At 39.3% G+C, this 21,018-nt stretch overlaps 1 protein-coding gene and 1 long non-coding RNA gene across 4 annotated transcripts in view; one reads left to right on the top strand and one right to left on the bottom strand.

Annotated features, from left to right (window-relative positions):
• Positions 1-16,442, top strand: part of FGL1 (fibrinogen like 1) — a 53,474-nt gene extending 37,032 nt beyond the window's left edge. For all 3 annotated transcript variants that reach the window (XM_060653070.3, XM_060653069.3, XM_060653068.3), the window contains exons 3-8: positions 455-635; positions 7,866-8,025; positions 8,283-8,380; positions 11,631-11,719; positions 11,912-12,099; positions 16,086-16,442. In XM_060653070.3, the coding sequence (XP_060509053.1) occupies positions 455-635; positions 7,866-8,025; positions 8,283-8,380; positions 11,631-11,719; positions 11,912-12,099; positions 16,086-16,245 (876 nt within the window). In that variant the 3' untranslated portion in view covers positions 16,246-16,442. The remainder of the gene's footprint in view (positions 1-454; positions 636-7,865; positions 8,026-8,282; positions 8,381-11,630; positions 11,720-11,911; positions 12,100-16,085) is intronic.
• Positions 16,443-20,594: 4,152 nt separating this feature from the next.
• The window catches only part of LOC144616098 (uncharacterized), a 42,082-nt gene continuing 41,658 nt past the window's right edge, over positions 20,595-21,018 (bottom strand). The window contains exon 4 of the long non-coding RNA XR_013555012.2: positions 20,595-20,907. This is a non-coding gene — a long non-coding RNA (uncharacterized LOC144616098). The remainder of the gene's footprint in view (positions 20,908-21,018) is intronic.

Genomic DNA, 21,018 nt, shown 5'->3' with positions numbered 1-21,018 from the left:
GAGACTGACACACTAGCAATGCACAACGATGCTGTCAAGAAAGCATTTTTGCTTTCTTGTCATGTAGAAACTGAGAGCAGGGATCTCGAACTGGATTTGAATCCTGATCCCTCCTACCTGCTGGAACTTCCTGGGCAAGTTTCCTCACCAGGATGGAGCCAATTCCTCCCTCCTGGAATCATTATGAGGATAAAATAAGATGAGTCTAAAGCTCTTTGTGTAGTCATTCAGATTAATTCATATTAATATATAATTTCTAGCTCAAGCACTGTACTATAGTCATAATTACATATTCTTCATATAACAAATAGTATCAAATAGCATCAGTTTCATACCATGTTCTGGGTAGAATAATATTCTGAAATGGGAGCTGGGGACAAAGTTGAATCACTAATTTGTCCACCTTGTTAGGCATTTATTTCCCAGTGAGAATGAGATTCACATTCCTTTGCAGGCTCTAGAGAACTGTCTCCGGGAGCAAGCACGACTCAGAGCCCAGGTGCACCTGCTCGAGACCCGGGTCAAACAGCAACAGGTCAAGATCACCCGGCTTTTGCATGAGAACGAAATCCAGTTCCTCGATAAAGGAGAGGAGAATATTGTCATTGACCTTGGAGGCAAAAGGCAATATGCAGGTCAGAACCTATTTTTCTTAAGTGTTTCAGTAACTTATGACCCACACCCCTGTGCAATGGTGGTGCTCATTATTTGGTCACTTCAGGTTTTGCTAAAGAGCTTTTCCTATTCTAATAACAAGCAGCATGAACATTATACCAAATGTGAATTTGGTATAAATTTAAATAATTTTTTAAATTTTTTTAAAATGTTTTTATTTATATTTGAGACAGAGCATGAGCGGGGAAGGGGCAGAGAGAGAGGGAGACACAGAATCTGAAGCAGGCTTTAGGCTCTGAGCTGTCAGCACAGAGCCCGACGCGGGGCTCGAACTCACACACTGTGAGATCGTGACCTGAGCTGAAGTCGACGCTTAACCGACTGAGCCACCCAGGCACCCCGGTATAAATTTAATTTTATCCTTTTCTCTCTCTTATCTCTGAGGGGATATTTAATGTCAATGCTAAATATCTTAGAATTTCTGTAGTTTAAAGAGAGATCAAAGACAAGAGATTGTTTACATATGGTGTGCAAATGACATATCTGAAAAATTTTACAGTTTTGTTTTTGTGTAGCATTTCTCGTTACATTTATACAGTTTTCCCTTCTGAGTCCCTTATGTGCCTTAGGGTAGTAAATGAGGTAATAGAATAAAAGGGCAGAGAAAGAAAAAGGGATCACAATTATTTAGGGAAATACAAGGGTTGTTTTTATGTGCATATTTTACGGTTTGATAATTTTCCTTTCGATTAGGTCATTGTTTCCACCCAGAAACTTAATGATCTTAAACTGTCAACACATTCACTGCACATATCGTTATTCTTTATAGAGAACTATTCATTTGCCTTCCTCCAGGCATCTTTTAAAGTAAACAAACCATAGTTGTCAGTAAGGAGGATGCCATTTACAACACTTTGTTTATATGTCTGCTCTAGCTACTGGGATGATGTATTATAATTTCTTTGTTCATGAGTCTATCCTGATCAATTGAGCAGGCACTTCATTAGGAATGATGTCTCATCATTCTTTCTTCCCTGTTGCCCATTAGAGTACCTGGAAAATAACAGAGCCTCACATTTATGAATGAAAGCAAGGTCGTACAGAAAGATAGGAATAGCTAAATAAGCAAATATAAGTTGGAAAATATATCTGACTGTAATTGAAAAACTACAGAGGCTAAAGAGATTCCAGGCTGACAGAATAAAGACATCTTTATTTTGTGTTTCTAAATATACTCATCAGTGAAGCATATAAGAATTATGAGAATTTTAGAAACTATGCTTCAATGAAATGTTCCCTTTTTCTTTCTTTACCAAGAACCTAATCTCTTTCTGGTCAGACATTTGCCCAGGGCTCCTGACATTCTGTTGTCCAGTCACTTGATCCCTTACCCTTGATTCTTGGAATCCAACTGCTTTTCCCCCTTTCCGGATCAGACAGAGGCCTGTGGTAGAGGGAATGGATGTAGGGTGATGATGGCTCGTGGCTCGGCGGCATGGAACAAAAAGGAACCAAAGACAGCTCGGATAAAAATAGGCTTGGGAAACAAAGAGACTGTCTGAAGCAATCTCAGGGCAAAGAACAGGAACTAGAACCTCAGAAGACATCAGTGAAAGAAGGCTCAGGAGAGCAATTGAACAAGAAGTATAATCAGTTGACATTCCTTGAAGACGGTGATTCTCAGCCAGGTCTACAGATAGAATCACCTGGTGACTGTTAAAATGCTGACGCCTATGAAGAACTGTGGAGGGTCTGAGGTTTTACTCCATTTGCAACCTAAAGAGTTAGCCTGCCTCGGTTTCACGGGTGTTGGCAGAAGATAAGAGACTCCTGGGTCTGAGACAAGAACTTCATGTTTGTACCAATATCCCTTGATTGCAAATACTAAGGAAGCAATGTGGAGAATGTGCAGGCAGTGGGCTGTGTCCAGGTGAGGAACCCTGAGTTTAGTAAATGTCAATCTTTTATAATGGGTTACAAGCAAATCTGCCCAGTCTTTTCTCCTTTGCAAGAGAGTTATTTCTATGAAAGTGGGCAGAAACTAACCTGCCATCTGCTCTAGAGGGAGACACTGTCTCTATCTTATAAGGCTGTTTACTATACAAAGATCCCTGAAAAAATAGTCCAGAACATATACTCTGCTTGCAAAATATGCAGGAAGGCAATTGACCCATGGGAAACTGTCTACAAATAGTGTCCAGGTTCCACTCCAGACCAATTAAATGAGAATCCCTACAAGACTGCAAAGGATTTGTGCTTTTGCTGATGGGTGTGGATGAGATTGTTCAAGACCAGAATCAGGTCAGGCTTCTCCCCACATTTCTTCCCACAGGCTGAGGAGGACCGAGATTTCCTGGGGCCACCTAGTATAGAAGGCTTTACTTCTTTTCAGATAGGAGGTAAGGCATTGTAGCAATTGAATACCCTTTTCATTCGACGAATGTTGAGGCCTAATTGTAATGTGGTCATTTATCCACTCAGCAGGTTTCAGCTACCTATCCTGAGACTGTGGAAAATGTAAGAAACAGATGTCAGGGTTGGATCTCACTGGATTAATCAGGCCAATCATTGTTGATAACAAGGTTGATTCAGAGAAGGGAGTAACCAGAATGGCCAAAAAGCCATTTGACTGATGACTTTGTCTTATGGACTGAGTTGTGTGCACCCCCCATATGAGCTTCATATGTTGAAGCTCTAACCCCCAATGTCTATAATATGATTGTATTTGGAGATAGGGCCTTAAAAGAAGAGATTAAGTTAGAATGAGGCCATTAGAATGGGCCCTAATTCAGTCTGACTGGTGTCCTTATAAGAAGAGATGACGGCGGCACTGATGCACAGAGGAAAGATGATACGAGGCTACAGCAAGAAGGCAGCCATCTGTAAGCCAAGGACAGAGGGTTCAGAAGAAACCAACGCTACTGGCACCTTATGTGATTCCAAAAGTAGGTACACAGCTGGTCACAAGGACAAGGAACTGATGGATGCAAGAGAAGCACCATTATTCCAAATTCCAAACTAAGCCCCAAACCCAGGAACTCTGAACAGGTTGTGAACACAGATTCAAGTGTTCAGTAATGTCAGGAGGCAGGTGATTGGATGTTTGTTACTAGGACTGTGTATGAGAAAACTCAGTCGTGGGAAGACTCAGGCTTAGGAGCTGAAACTCCAATCCCTGTGTCAAGAAATGACAAGAAGTGGGAGACAAGAAGTCACCAAGGAGTAAGGTAGAAATCAGTTACTAGAAAATGAAAATACCAAGATCAGAGGAGGCCTGACTGAATAAACAGGAATTGGATGGAAGAGTCATATGGTCAGGGTCTATACAAACCATTGTAGGGTGTGTGTGTGTGTGTGTGTGTGTGTGTGTGTGTGTGTGTGTCTGTCTGTCTTGTAACATTATAGCACATAAAATAAGATAGATGATAGACATTTTCTGGTTTGGGATATAACAGCTAAAAAAAAAAAAATCCAGGGGGGCACCTGGGTGGCTCAGTCAGTTGAATATCTGACTCTTGATTTTGGCTCAGGTCATGATCTCACAGTCGTGGGATCGAGCCCTGCATTGGGTTCAGCGTTGGTAGGAGCCTGCTTAAGATTGTCTCTCGTGCTGTCTTTCTACCCCCCTCCCCCAACTCAAAAAAACCCCCCAGAAGTTAGTAGAACTATGTAATATTCTTCATATATGATGAATACAGTATGAAATATATAGTTTAATTGTACTTTATTTTGTAGCATATAGACAAATAGTACTAAAGAGCCTGCCAAAGGCAAACCCTTGATAAATATATAATAACCATAAATTCCAAAAAGTATATATTTAACATAATATATAATATTGTATAAAATATATAAGAACTTGCTACCAAAGTTTATATTTTTGGTCTCCTTAAATTAAAAATATCAAATGTTCATTGGGGTTCCTGGGTGGCTCAGTCAGTTAACTGTCTGACTTTTGATTTTGACTCAGGTCATAACCTCACAGTTCGTGAGTTCAAGCCCCACATCAGGCTCCACACTGACAGTATGGAGCCTGCTTGGTATTTTCTCTCTCCTCCTCTTTCCCTGCCCCTCCCCTGCTTGTGTGTGTTATCTCTCTATCTTAAAATAAACAAATACACTTAAAAAAATTAAATATTCGTGTACACCATCTGTAGAAATATAAATTTCTTCTTATTTACAAGTTACTATTTTATTACTAATTTGTTTTCTGAATTCTAATTCATCTCATGGTCAAAAACACATAATTGCTTATAACCTAGCAATTTGTGCAGATAATGCACAAATCATGCGATTTTATACAACATATAATTAAATGTATCTTATTTTGAAGTTTTTGGCTGCTATTAAATTATGTACTTAAATTAAAAGATACCAAATTCACATTAATTGGTGATAATTACCACAGCCCGTGGCATCACATCTGTTCAGCCAACAAGACCACTGGTTTAGCCAGATCCCCTCCTGCAAGGCCTTCAATCTTTACAAGACAGTCACTTGAGGCATGTGTAGTGATTAAGGTGTTGCCTCTGAAGCCTGGTTTGAAAGTCCAGCTGCCCATCTTGGTAGCTGTAGCCTTTGGGTAAGTTACCTAATCTTTATATCCTTCATTTTCCTCATCTGTAAAATGGGAATGATAAGAATGGTTCTTTGTTGTAAAGATTCAGAGTTAACACATGTAACATGATTACAGTAGCATTTCATACAAAAGAGGTGCTCAGTGAATGTCAGCTATCTATCCACATTGTTATATACTCTCTCCCTTGTTTTCAGAGGAGAGAGCCTACCCACCCTACCCTTCAAGAATCCTGCCCTCTCCAAGGAACCAGCATCCTTTCTTCTTGTTTCCTTTCTAATGTCACGGGGCAGGTGGGGATAAAGAATGGCTACAGCACGGCTAGTTCTAGCATTTCCCAGCATGACTTTGGGGGCAGCTGAGCTCATGCTGGCCTTTCTTTGAATTTAGAGTGTGGGGTACTTAGTGCCTTCGGGCTTCAGCTTTGAGCTCAGCCACCATTGTGGGACAAAAGGGAAAAGTCCATTTGGCAAGCTGTCGTGTCACTTTGTGAAGCTTAAACATTCAGAAGCCTTCCAACATGGCTTGCTTTCTGCATGATCAGAGAAAGCGTTCACCTCTTCCAGTTTGACACAGTGTTTGTCAGCGGGCAGGCAACCCTGGCCTCACTCTAGTATTATGTAAGCATCCAAAAATCCCCCTCTTTTTTTTTTTTTTTTTTTTAAGTCCCAGGAACATGGAGCTTTCCGATCCTGCCCTTGCCTGCGTATTATCTGGGGAGTTGAGTGGGTCAAAACATTTTGAAAATCATAGTTTCAAATATCTAGTTAATGTTTTATACCCTACATTGTTTGAACTTCCTGCTGTGGAGGTGCAAGTCCCATTTTCACATTTCCCCAAGGCAGCCTCCTTATTTCTAACTTCTTTCATATGAGCAATTTTGCTACTCATGCTTCTTTGAGGTTTTTTAATTTGTTGGGTATTTTTTGTTTTTGATTTTTTTTTTAAGTTGAAAGCTTTGCTCTGGATCTTAAGTTATGTTTGGATTTTTCCTCTGGGAAGAAGGACACATTTTTAAAAACACAAACTTGCAGTTGGCATAAAATAGAAACAAATAGAAAATGTTGGCTCCACATGCAATATTCACAAAGTTTTCCAGAGGCAAATGCTATAGCTAATCATTTCCATATTTGCCTGGAAAACAGCCTGAATCTTTGGAGTCTTTACTATTCAGCTCTTTGGTAGGAGATTACATGTAAGCAAAGAGCTCTATCCTTAACAGGGTTAAAATCTGCTTACTTTAATGAAAAGTGTTGTACAATCTACTTGACCACAGAATGTAAGCTTTTGAGCAACATTGAACTAATTTTAGGTGATGTTTTTCTTCTTGTTTAATTGCCAGAAAAGGACCTCTTTCTCTCTCTTTCTCTTTTTTTTTAAGAATCCAACACGCACAAAGAATGTGCTTCTGAATCTCAGATATAAATATACGAATATAGCCTAAATCATCACAAAGATGAACATCTCACCACAGCAGTAGTATATGATTGGTCTTAACCTGGTGAGGGCTTCAGAAAGTGACAAAGGGTCTTTATTTTCTTGTCTAATTCCTACTGCCCATTCCATCTTTTTGGCATGCAGTATATCTCACTTGTAACAAAATGGATTTGTGACAATTTGGCATCAAAACAACGAAAAAGAAGAAAGAACTTTAAAATATGCTAGCAGAATGGAATTATCCAATCAGGAAAAGAAAAGAAAAGGTTGTTTTTTTAAAGGAAGGAAATTAACAAAATGCTAAGGGTAAAATGTGAAAGTCAGCTATAATTTAAGTTATAGTGTTTTTACTCAAAACTCTGCAACTAAGTATTCTTGAGACGACCTCTTGATGGTGGCCACCTACTTCAACCACCCCTTACACAGCTTCCTGGATGTTGAACCTGTAGTGAGGTCCATACTGCCAAATTCTCTAAAAGTGTGTACAAATCAGCCTAGATGAGACCCAGTGGATGTTAATTTATTCTACCTTCAAGTAGTTTAAGAAATAGATACTACTTTTCGGCGACAGACTGGTAGTTATGTTTGCTTCAAAGGTCAAAGAAATATCCTGGCAAAAAGAATGTGGGGATAAAAGGAATAGCAGAAGCTTGCGATTTTTAGCAAAAGCACCTAAGAATGCATGGACTGTTGGAAATTTCAGTGGGCTACTAAAAAATCTGCTGAAACTGGGAAGTTATAAGAATCTAACAAGAAGATTACTACTTTGAATTCATCTCCAATGTTCAGGATGATTTATAATGCTGTAAGTCAAGATAACCCATATTATATTATTTGCTCGAGGTTCTATTTCTACTTTAATTTAGCTTCATAGGAGAGATAAGTTCTCTTATTCTGTCAGATAAGGCTATAAGTTCCACTTAAATATGCTATGATCTATTGAACATATATAATTTTTTAAGTGTTTGCACAAAAATCAGAAATGAGAAACCAAATCCCTGTTTTATTTCTTTTTTATTTTCATGATCATGTCAAGGAGATAAAATTAAATACTAGAAAAGGAAATAAGACTTTCCTAATATCTACTGGAAGATATACAAGATGCAATTTTAAAAAGCTGATTACCTACACCATGTGTTTATCTATCTCCATTGGTATTGAGTAATCTTATCCAGAGGCTCCTATGGGGGAAAAAAAGGCATATAACAAATGTTACATTACCTTGTTTTGCAAACAGACTGTTCGGAGATTTTTAATGATGGGTATAAGCGCAGTGGATTTTACAAAATCAAACCTCTCCAGAGCCCAACAGAATTCTCTGTTTACTGTGACATGTCTGATGGAGGAGGATGGACTGTAATTCAGAGACGATCTGATGGCAGTGAGAACTTTAACAGGTGTGCTAATTATGATGCAAGGATTTATTTGGAGTAGCATGTGTGAGATTTGTAACAAGTAAAGCATTTTTATTATATCCTGAGGTCTATAATTAGAATTTCACTCTTTCCAAATAAGAATACTGAAAGTGCATTTGCTAATCAAAAAAAAATATTGGGGGGGGGGGGTAATTGGGGAAGGTGGTGGGCACCTTAGTTACTACTGCAAAGGTCCTTTTGGGTTCTGCTAAAATCAGCTTTCATTTCAAATTTTTTAGAGGCTGGAATGACTATGAAAATGGCTTTGGAAATTTTGTTCAAGAAAATGGTGAATATTGGCTGGGTAATAAAAATATTCACTTACTGACCACACAAGGTAAGGTTTGTCTGATATCAAATTCACTTGAAGTATAGTTAAAACACACACACACACACACACACACACACACACACACACACGCACACACACACACACACACTAAAGGGGCACCTGGGTGGCTCAGTCAGTTGAGCTTCAGACTTTGACTCAGGTCATGATTTCATGGTTCGTGGGTTTGAACCCCACTTTATGCTTTGTACTGTGACAGCTCAGAGCCTGGAGCCTGCTTCAGATTCTCTGTCTCCCTCTGTCTCTGCCCTTCCCTACCCCCATCCCCTCCTCTCTCAAATATAAATAAGCATTAAAAATAAAAATAAAAAACACATTAAAATGTTTTCTACTAAACCATAGGCAATGGAATGAATTCAGTAAGTGCTGTGTTTTGCAGATGCCAATGATCCCTTTCGAGCAACAATCCCCTTTATAAAATGTGGCCACTTAAAACTAGGACTAGAGGCAATGAAACTAGATCTGGGCTGAGGTGGGAGAGTTCTCATCTATTTATTTTCAATTTATGGAAAGGAAATGTAGTGTCCTAATCCTTCTTTTTTTAATGCCTCAAATTCCTCAAAATAGCCATACTGGGTCAACTATCTATTGCCATAATAAGTGTGTAACAAGCTACTTCAAGATTTGCTGACTTAAAGCCACACTCATGTATTATTCCTCACAAATCTACAAGTTGGCTGAGCGGTTTTGCTCATCAGGTCTGTGTTCTGCTGATCTTGGCTGGGCTTGCTCATGGGTGTGTGACCAGCTTCCGGGTCTGCTGGGAATTTAAGGGGGAAAGAAGTAGACTCAGTGGCAGGAGTTAAAAGTCGCATTGCAAACGTTGAGGCAAAGAATTGGGCACTTGGGGCTGTTTTATACAAATACCCTAATAAATATCCTGTCTCCATCCCCATCAACTTTTAATTTGAAAAATTTCAAAGATACAGCAAAACGGAAAGAAGATTCAACCTACCACCTGGATTCTACACTACCATTTGCTGGTTTTTTTTAAATTGTTTTCATTACATACCTATCCATCCATCAAGCCATTTTATTTTATTTTATTGATATATTTCAAATTGCAGACATCTATACATTTCCTGCTATGTACCAGTGCATGTGTATCTTCTCCTAGAGTTCACTATTTGTCTAAAATATCATTTGATGAATTTTCTCAGCTTCTCTTTGCCATGTTCATTTTCTCCAACTCATTGCCTTCCTTGCCTCAATTGTAAGTCTGAGATTGTAGTCAGCCCCATTCGGGTCTGATTTAGAATGTTTCATAAAAGGCAATTGTATTGCTTAACAAAGCATGCTATATCACACTGGCAATGCATTAAACATAAAAGCAAGGGTTTGCTTGTTTCATTCAAGTTAGGGAAAGTGACTGGTGTTTTTATATCCACAATTCATAAGTATAATTATAGGGATATAATTATAATTATAGGGATCTTTGAGACACTATAGAAGATGAATAATCCTAGAACCCTGCTTGTCCTTCTTGTGATCAATGCTATCTAAATTTATATAAGATTTCCCTTCCCTCAGTGTATTTATTTTATTTTATTTTGAGTATTTTATGATATATATAACATTTATCATAGTGCCTTTTTTGCACATTAATATTTATCGGGTTTCCTATCGAAACTATGAAAACTCCACGAAGTAACCCTTAGCTCCTTGCAAATATACAAAGTTCAAATTAGTTGTTAAATTATTATTAAATGCTCATTCACCCAGATGCACTTTGCCAACACATCTGCTTCCCTTTCGTGTTTTAATGGGTACTCGGGCTGCTACTGTCATGACAGCAAAAATGTATTTATCAGTTCTAGGTTTCACAACCACATATCACATCATCCCAAGGAAAAGCATGCCTTTGTCCCTGCATTCTTTAATTGTGAGCGCACCTAAGGCTAGTGAATTTCCCCTGAAAATAGCTTTATCTCCATTACATAAATTTTGACTGCAAGTGTTTGCAATAATATTAATTTAGGAACGGTCTATAATGGCCTTTTTATTTATTTATTGTCCATAAAGATATTTAGATGGTTACCTGAAACATTGAGACTGACTTTATAGCTCTTCCATAATGCAAGGTATTTAACTTAGCCTGCCATACTGTTCTCATCCACTTCACAGTCTTGGCTCACATAACCATTACTGCCCTTCCATCAGATTAGAGGGGCCTCTTCCAAAATTCCACCTTAGAGAGCTCCATGGGGGGCAGGGCCTGTGGTACTAAAGCACCAAGGTCACTGGAAGTTTACACTCCTCCCACACTCAGTAAGGGGCAAGCTGGCATTTCCTGCCCAAACAACCCTGAGCTTGTTTCCAAAACCTGTTCATGCCTCTTCTTCATCTAGCCCCCTTGAGAAGATGGTGTTACTGGTGTGCACATCGCTGAGCCTGAGGGGAGGTAAAGCAACAACTTTTAGTGTGGGTGTAAACAGAGCTTGGATGTGCAGCCTAGAAAGTGCACAAACATGGTCGAGGCCCTTTTTGTGTGCATGACGGAGACAGAAAGGGATAGGAAGAGAGGAGGCCGACCACAGACAAGACCTGGGTGATGGGGCCAGAGGGTCTCTCTCCCTGGGCCTCCATGTTCTGGCTTGGATCCCAAGGAGACTAAGACCGTAAGTTCAAACCTGATCTTCTAGGTCATTGTGAAATTTTATTTATCAAAGTAGGAGAATAGAACATATATTATCTAACAGTTTGTTTGACTTATAATTTTCTGGTTCCTGACTCTTCAAAAAAAGAGAAAGAGTAATAACTGTGATTCACAAATGATGGGACAATGGAGAAAAGAAGATGGCTTGACGCGACCAACTAGTTATTATTTACTTTTAAGATTAACATTCTTACTGAAAGTAAGAAAAAGAAGATAAATGTTTAAACTTCTTAAAACTTCTCTTCTTTCATTGTTAGGCTTCTTAATGTATTAGCTAAATAATAACTTAGTTTCTGTTGTTCTTTGTCAAGTGAATTGTACTAGACTTGACCTATGATAAATCTAGTAGAAATTTTCCACCTTCAATATTATGTTCCTAGCTCTTTTCAAGCAAAATACACAATGAAATGTTCATGTTGTAAATACAATAGAGCCACTGTTTATTCTTTCAAAACGGAATGATAGCAGAAGGAAACAGTTTAAGTAAAATAGAGCTATGAATTATTTTTAAAATTCAATAAATCAATGTCATCTCACACCTCAAAAATATCCTATTAATTCTTGTTTTTTTTTTTTTTTCAGGAGACTACACTTTAAAAATTGACCTTGCAGATTTTGAAAAAAATAGCCGTTATGCACAGTATAAACTTTTTAAAGTTGGAGATGAAAAGGTAGTAAAATTTTCAAATAAGTAACATTATGAATTAATGTATAAAATATAAACCCTGAAGTCAGTGGAAACAAAAATACACGGTAGAACCTGTTTTTTGTTTATTAAATAAACATATTATTAACTAACATTAATTATTAAATTATCATATTACAGTGACAACTGATAGTGGAACTTGCCTCTTTGTCTTTAGAATGCCTATGAGTTGAATATCGGCGAATATTCTGGAACAGCTGGAGACTCCCTTACAGGGAATTTTAATCCTGAGGTGCAATGGTGGGCTAGTCACCAAAGAATGAAATTCAGCACATGGGACAGAGATAATGACAACTACGAAGGGAATTGTGCAGAAGAAGATCAGTCTGGCTGGTGGTTTAACAGGTTTGACATTTTATAAACACTATTGTAAGGGCGTTGATGATATCTCACTGGTGGGCATTAATTATAACATGAGGTAATGTTGTCTTCTTTGTAGTACTGGTATTATTATGTAATCACACTTACTAGAATTCTTCAGTGATGAAGTATTTTTGAGGATTTGTTCATTGTGTGCATTAATAAAGCTTGAAAGGTGTTACAGAAATAAATCAAATTACTACTTCTGCAAAGATTGTTTGCAACCTGAACTATGGGTGAGTTATCACAAATAGTTGGCCACAGATTGACATGAAAGAATAGGGAGCATTTATCCTAAGAGAAATATTTTCAGTGTTCTAATAACCAGTTTGGTCTTTACCTTCTCTTATCACGTGATGGCCATGTTATTTTTGTAAATTTTTCGATGTAATACTACTTTTAAATCACAGTGACTTCCACTGAGCTCCTCTCAGTGCAGAAACTTCCTCTACAGTATTCCTGACACTTAATTCCACCCTCTGGTTGAATACTTCAGTGTTACTTTATCAGCTAGCTCACTCTGGGTTTTTTTATTGTACTAAGTTTTTCCTTTTATTCATCTGAATTCTGCCTTCTTATACTTCACCAGATTTTCTTCTCAGTAGTTAAAGAGCAATTGTAATTCCTTTTCAACATAGTGCTGCAGGCAGTGGATGAGAAGACATTTATTGTATTCCTCAATATTTTCTCTCCTCTAGGCCAGATATGCTTGACTCATTGAACTGTTCTCCACCCAAGATGGTTTCCAGACAGCTCCCTTTGTTGTAATTACAAAGTTTAGGCAAGAATGGAAACTTCATACAGTCTCCCTTAAAAATAACCTGAAGCGTCTGCTGTCTGCAAAGCAGATGTGCCCCAACTGTTAGGCAGTGCATGAGTTTTGAACGTCTTCTTTTCTTGTTAGAAAACAAACACTACTTCAAAATGTCTGGACATTTAAATTTTCCATTATAGAATCTTTAGTGAGTATTCCTGGAGTGTCAGATTTTCCAAATTATTGAAGACTATTCATTTAAGTTCCAAATCCAAATTTTAACCTTTTTTTTTCTTACATAAGTACTTACAAAGCATTTTAGAATCCTGTCTTATGAAGTAGAGGTATATCAGGCATATGTTAACTTTCCTGAAAATCATGGGAGTCCTCCCTATGAGCATTTGGTGATTGCAGGGTGCTGGTTTTAGAGTTGTAGATTCTGCGGGGATACAGCTAGTTGTGGGTAGTGTGGTGGGTCAAGTTGAAACTCATTGGTTGTAAAATCATTATTTTCTCTGGATTTTGCTTTTGTTTTTTACTTTGTGTCACTTTATAAAATTTTGGTCGCTTGTAAAGGAACTAGAGCACATACATCAGTGAGAGACAACAGAGAAACAAAGGTATCATCCCTACTTAACAAACCAAAGGTGATGATAGTCTTTTCCCTAGTGGTTTTCTTGTTCTTTTAAAAGGCCATCTTTGTCACTCTCTCTTCCTCCTCCTTTTACTTCCCCTGTCCTTCTAAGTTAGCATTATGTAAAAATTATCAGCATCATATAAAACTGACACATAATTCACTAAGTTGCAAGCATCCCTTAATGTTTGATTTTGAACAGAAGTGCATATACAGAAAAACAATCATATCAGTTAATATTACCATGTACCTACCTAGTTGACTCGGCTTGGATTGCATCTAAATGACAACTGGCACACATATTAACACAGGCAAATAAATAATTTACTTGACTTTCGATATCAGGGTTCAGAGATGACAAAGAAAGGTAGCTACTGAGCTGGAGCTGCCTAAGAACTCATCATTATCCGTGAAGTCAAATGAGATGATATGTCTGTAGAGGTGGAAAATCAGTAAAGTTAGAGAAAAAGTCAATTGTTCCAGAAGCTTGGTGCTACGTCTACAGGTCTCCTTTTCTTGTAGTTTGATCCTATCATTTTCTTCCTCCTTATCCTTTTTTTTTTTTTTTAATCCTATAGTTCTTCTAACTTACATGAAGTGTTGGCACTTCATAATTATTACTCACTTACAAAACGTTCTTTCTCCACATGGCAAAGCGGTCACTGAGCGTTGATGTGTTCTCCGCTCTGCATTTGCAAATGCATTCACCAACAGAGCCCCAACCATCTCCCAGTGTGGTTGCAAGTCCTGTTCCAGAAACTGAAAGATGCTGGACAATTGGTCTCAGAATAGCTAAGATGTGGGGCACCTGGCTGGCTTAGTCAGAGCATGTGACTTTTAATCTCAGGGTCGTGAGTTTGAGCCTCACATTGGGTGTGGAGCCTACTTTAAAAAATAAAAAGAGGGGTGCCTGGGTGGCTCTGTTGGTTAAGCGTCCAACTCTTTTTTTAAAACCATTTTTTTTTACACTTTTTTTTTTTAACATTTATTTATTTTTTGAGACAGAGAGAGACAGAGCATGAACGGGGGAGGGGCAGAGAGAGAGGGAGACACAATCGGAAGCAGGCTCCAGGCTCTGAGCCATCAGCCCAGAGCCTGACTCGGGGCTGAAACTCACGGACCGGGAGATCGTGACCTGAGCTGAAGTCGGACACTCAACCGACTGAGCCACCCAGGCGCCCCAAGCGTCCAACTCTTGATTTTGGCTCCGGTCATGATCTCGTGGTGCGTGAGCTCAAGCCCTACATCAGGCTCAGTGCTGACAGCACAGATGTCTCTAGGAAAACAGAGATGGGCCAAAATATATATTCCAGAGGCTAAGTTTGTTATCTTCTTTTCTAACATTACCTTTCAGGTAGTTTTAAAAACACAGTAGGCTTTGACATTTGCAGAATCAGCATACATAGTTTCAGATTTAAATTAGGAGATTGTCAGGATGGTCGGCCGGAGCAAATCACTAAGCTGGTAAGTGGACCGAGCCAACCATTCAGCATCTATGGGTAAATTATATGCTTTTTTGATTCAACAGTTTGGGTCCTTTCCATAGAGTTTTCAGAACCGTCCCTTGCAAATGTTCTCCTTATACCCTAATGTCTGCCATCGTTTTGTTGGTTAATCAATAAAGAAATATGTAGTGACTCATTGCTAACAGTACACAGAAAATTATCACATACGCCTAGCTATCCATATCAGGGACAAAATTTACAGATTTTAAAGGAGGAAGTGCGACATTTTTAAAATGTATGATTAGCTAACCCACTTATCTAGATTGGAAAAAGAGAGGCTAAAAAATTAACTCCGCAACTTGGACAAATGATTATGGGTCAATTGCTGGGAAAACTTTAAGTGGTGGTTTAGGTTTTGTTTGCTCACCCTTGAGGTTAAAATAATGGATATGTTGGCAATTTTTAAAAGAGGGGGGAGGGAGTCTGCAGCACGAAAGCTAAATCTTGGCAGCGGAAAGGTGAACACGTAAGTGCAAATTATCCAGGGAAGCTGGTTACAAGGCGCCATGCCACACCCTGTTTCCTTAAATCATACCACTCTTGCAAAGGCCAAAGGTTACAAGGTCATGTTTTCGTTTGCTTGCTTTTTTGTTTAAAAGCTATTAAGACCAGAAATGCTTCTTTTACAGTACACGACAGGTGACCTGGGCTATATCCTGAGTTTTGTTAGGGCACACAAACCCATCAGTTAAACCCATCTGCTGTAGAAATCTCCCGCCTTCTGGAAACTAATAAACATTCCCTTGTTGGGGCGCCTGGGTGGCTCAGTCTGTTGAGCATCTGACTTTGGCTCAGGCCATGATCTTGTTCGGGTTCGTGAGTTTGGGCCCGCATCGCGCTCACTGCTGCCGACACAGAGCCTGCTTGGGGTCTCGTGTTCCCCTCTCTCTCTGGCCCTCACTTGCGCGCGCTCTCTCTCTCTCTCTCGAAAATAAATAAAACCTTAAAAGTACATAAATAGATAGATACTCCCTTGTCTGAAAAATGGCAGAAATCATAGTCAAACGCTTTTATCGAAAAGGCTTAGGAAGGAGCTTTCTAGTCTGATTGTTTTGTGTTTATTTTCTCTTCCCACTAGGTGTCACTCTGCAAACCTGAATGGCTTGTACCACAAGGGCTCCTACGCTGCTAAAACAGACAATGGGGTTGTGTGGCACACCTGGCATGGATGGTGGTATTCTCTCAAGTCTGTGGTTATGAAAATTAGGCCACATGATTTTATTCCAAATATTGTTTGATTTTCCCTGCTGGGCTTTCTTTCTGCAATTCGTCTCGCTTTAGAGTGCTTTGAAAAATTGGACCTCTGAACGTATACATACACACGTAGATGGCAACTGTTACGTGTGCTACTTTTCATTCCTACCGACCTTTATTACTTATTGCGCTTTCAGCACAGCAAATACGTGAGTCCTTCAAATAAATACAGATTATTGAATTCCTGCATGCAGAAGTTTACGATAAGCGCTTACGCTAAACAAAAAATACAACAGTGCAGAAAACGTACCATGTTTAGGCAATAACACGAGCATAAGTACATAATAAATTAAGTATGAACGCTGTTGAAAAACACATGAAAAAAACAATAAAAAATTAGGACGTGAATTCAAGTCTCTGCTACCGAGCTGGAACTCGGAGACACAATTTAGGATCTCAATCGCTATATGACAGTATCCTGTATTTTTAAGCTGTTGGTATAGGTTAAACACTTCTTTCAGAAGCCACATTTTAATTCTTATACCAATCCTGTGAGGTATTATCATCCCCATGTAACACACCTGGAAGTTTGTGGCTCTGAGATTTTGTGACTGCTCAAAGTCACAAAGCTAATACGTACAAGGACTCAAATTCGAATTCAGATACCAATTCCGATATGAAATCCAATGTTTTGCTACCATGCTAGGGCTTTTTTTTTTTTTTTTAATGTTTACTTATTTTTGAGAGAGTGTGAACAGGGGAAGGGCAGAGAGAGAGGGAGACACAGAATCCGAAGCAGGCTCCAGGCTCTGAGCTATCAGCACACAGCCCGCCACGGGGCTTGAACTCACAAACCGTGAGATCATGACCTGAGCTGAAGCCACACACTCAACCGACTGAGCCACCTGGGTGCCCCTACCATGCTACAGCTTCTTGTGGATAGAACTTGAATAGGTGAGATGGAGGCAGAGAACCTTTCAAGTGAGAGTAAAAGTAAGAGTTAAGGCAAGATATTCTAAAAAATATTCGAGTACCAACTATCAGGCACAGAGGATATAGTTCAAGCCCAAATGAAGCTCTTTCTTTTTTTATAAAGACATGCACTAAACATATAATCAAAACAATATAATTTTAAATTCTGATAAGCATGAGGGAAAAATATGTTCCTGGGGAATGTATAGCAGGGACCTGACCTGGCTTGGGGGAAGGGAATCAAAAACCTTCCTGGAAGAACTTTTTGAGCTGAGGTTTTTTAACTGGTGTAGGCGGGAGATCTTTGTAAACCTTTGTGTAAAGTATGCAAAGTAGGAAAGTGCAAAGAAACAAAAAACAGGTTAGAGAAGCAATATAGCATAGGGATCCTTAAGTCCTTAAACCAAGAATTCTGCCACTGGATAGCTGTGTGACTTGGGTAGGCTACTTAATTTCTCCGAGCCTCAGCTGTCTTATCTGTAAAATGATTATGAGAGTACCTGCCTCACAGGGTTAGGCTGAGGATTACACAAGCATTTCAAATGATGCCTTGTGCAGAGTAAGCAATGAATAAGAACTGTGTGATTATTAGTGAAGTAGGCATTAAGGGATAATACTAACAGATGTCTTGAAATAATAGGTCACATAAAGATGTTAAAGTTAGTTGTGCTTTATCCTCTAAGCACTGCTTCCGAAGCAAGGCTTCTCAATCTTTAATGCCATACAAATTACCTGGGGTCTTGTTTAAATATAGATTTCAATTTGGGACTGGGCCCCAAGGTTTTTGTTTGTAAACAAGTTTCCAGATGATACAGATGTTGCTGGCCTAGGGATCACACTTTGAAAGCAACAATGTAGGAAACTGAGTTCTATGGGATGGTAATAATACAGGAAACAAAAGGGCTTCTTGCTCAAATGAGTTTGGGAGATGACCACAGATGATCTGTGCAAAATTAAACAGATTTCTTCTTTTTTAAAATGTTTACTTATTTTTGAGGGAGAGAGAGAGAGAGAGAATGGAGAACGACTGAGGGAGGCGCAGGGAGAGAGGGAGACAGAATCCAAAGCAGGCCCATGCACTGGCAAGGTCAGCACAAAGCCCAAAGTGGGGTTCGACCTTACGACCTGAGCTGAAGGCGGACACTCAACGATCTGAGCCACCTAAGCACCCCGATTTCTTCTTTTTTAATATTCTATTGTGCATTCCGAAGTTCTAAGAGGGACATATGGTATGTTGCACTTTTATATCTAGTTAGGAGGATGGTCAGCTGCAAGGTGTAAATCACCTGATTACTCCAGTCCGAACAAATAGAGATTTGTGCATCTTAAGAACTCAGAAGGCAGAACGTCGCCGCCCTACGTGCAATGTGAGAGCTGCTATCTCTGCAATTCACTTTGCTTCTCGCTGCTTCAAGTCCATGTCAAAAACAGGAAGAAGGGTGAAGGGTCAACAGACTTCAATTTATACCGTATTGGTCAGAATTGTGTTACATGGTCACTCCATCTGGAAGTAAGATCACGAAAGAGAATGTTGAAGTTTACAGTCTTTAGAACATGCAGGCAAGAGAAGTATCTGCCAGGGCTCCTGGCTGTTCATTTTTTAATGCAGTCTCGTGGGAACAGTGTTCCATATGCCACACTTTGGGAAGGTATAAATATGGGGCACCAGTGAATTTTAAATATGGGTATTATTTGCTCAGGTAGTAGCCTGAAGAATTCACACAATTAGGAGATCAAAAGAAGAAAAGCTTTTAAAGGAGGGGGAAAAAAACCCTAAACGATTCCACAGAGAAGTGGGAGAGGAGCAAAACACGTAAATTACATAAATCTCAGGATAATAGTTTTTCAATGCAGAAGGAATAAAAAAAAATGTTAAGGCCATAAAAAGATGAAAAAGAAAGCATTCTAATGAAAGACCACTGGATTTAGTGATAATGTTGTGTGTGTGTGTGTGTGTGTGTGTGTGTGTGTGTTTAATTTCAATGGACTGCGGGGAGAATAGCCAGAGGCCCAAAAATAAAAGCAGTTAGAGAAAATAGGTCATTTGAGGAGTTTAGATATAAATGAACTAGTTTAGATAGAAACTGGACTAGTTTACCTGAAGCCAGGAATGAGGAAGATCTCAGTCGCATTTCACCACTAAAGAGTTATTTATTAGGCTCCATTACTTTTCAAAATGCAAATATGCTTTTAGAGGCCCCTGGCTGGCTCAGTCCGTAGAGCACGTGACTCTTGATCTTGGGGTTGTGAGTTCGAGCCCCATGTTGGGTACAGAGATTTTTTTAAAATAAAGTAAAATAATAAAATGCAAATATGCTTTTAATTTATATCAGCTGATTACATGTTAGCGCCAGTAAACTCAGGAGTGCTTTTTGTTTTTGTTTTTAAATAGTGCAAAGGATAGAGAAATGCATCAAGGCTGATTGTCTGACCTGGCCAGAAGGGCTTTCTACCAAGAGACAAAAAGCATTTTTTAGAAAGGAGAGGGGCTATGTTCCTGAAACATCAAAGTATCAACTTCACAAGTCTGTCCAAGACCTACAGTTTCAGAAAGGCTATGAATCGTAAAATCAAGATCCATCCATATAGCCCACAATCTATCCTTTGGCCAGCATAAGATAAGCTGGGAAGAAAGACAAGTCAACAAATAGGAATTACACTGAGTGAGAAACAAGATGGCTTTGTGCTTGGCTATTGCCCAGACTGTTAGGAATTTAAATTTTATCTTTGCCATTTTTTTTTTACAGCTCTGTGCTGAGTATTTTCATCTCTAAAATATGAATAATAGGGGTGCCTGGGTGGCTCAGTTGGCTGAGCATCCGACTTCAGCTCAGGTCATGATCTCATGGTCTGGGGTTCGAGCCCTTCAACTAGCTGGCTGCTGTCAGCACAGAGCGCACTTGGGATCTTCTGTCCCTCTCTCTCTTTCCCTACCCCGCTCATTCTCGCTCTCTCTCAAAAATAAATAAACTTGGGGCGCCTGGGTGGCGCAGTCGGTTAAGCGTCCGACTTCAGCCAGGTCACGATCTCGCGGTCCGTGAGTTCGAGCCCCGCGTCAGGCTCTGGGCTGATGGCTCGGAGCCTGGAGCCTGTTTCCGATTCTGTGTCTCCCTCTCTCTCTGCCCCTCCCCTGTTCATGCTCTGTCTCTCTCTGTCCCAAAAAAAATAAATAAAAAAAAAAAAAAAAAAAAATAAATAAATAAATAAACTTAAAAAAAAGTCTTAAATGCTATTAATAATGTAGCTATCCCACAGTAATGTTGGGAGGATTAAGTGAGATAATACTGTGTGTGGCATTACAGTAGAGCCCCTTCTCCACGGTTTCCGCAGCTTCAGTCACCTGTGGTCAACCGTGTTCTGGAAGCAATGATCCTCCTCCTGAAGTATCCTCGGATCACTAGCAGCCTAATAGCCCACAACACCTGTGTCAGTCACCTCCCTTCCTCTCCTCATGTAGACATTTTATAATGTCATGGCATCTCATGAAGAAGTCAGAGTACAGTGCAGTAAGGTATTTTGAGAGAGCGAGAGAGACCACATTCACGTAACTTTTATTAAAGTATATTGTTGTAATGGTTCTGTGTTGCTAATAATTGTTATTAGGCTCCTACCGTGCCTAATTTACAAATTAAACTTTATCATAGATATGTACGTACAGGAAAAAACAGGACACATAGGGCTGGGAACTATCCAGTTTCAGGCATCCAATAAGGGTCTTGGAACATACACATACCCTGGAGATAAGGGGGAGAAAAAAGTACGAAGTGCTCTGTTAACATTGACTATGATGATGATGATGGTGGTGGTGGTGGTAATGCTCATGAAAAAGAGGAAGGTAAAAAAGG

This window comes from Panthera onca, chromosome B1 (genome assembly GCF_046562875.1).
Source record: "Panthera onca isolate mPanOnc1 chromosome B1, mPanOnc1 haplotype 2, whole genome shotgun sequence".
Lineage (NCBI taxonomy): Eukaryota > Metazoa > Chordata > Mammalia > Carnivora > Felidae > Panthera > Panthera onca.
This window is presented reverse-complemented; position numbering and strand designations above follow the sequence as displayed.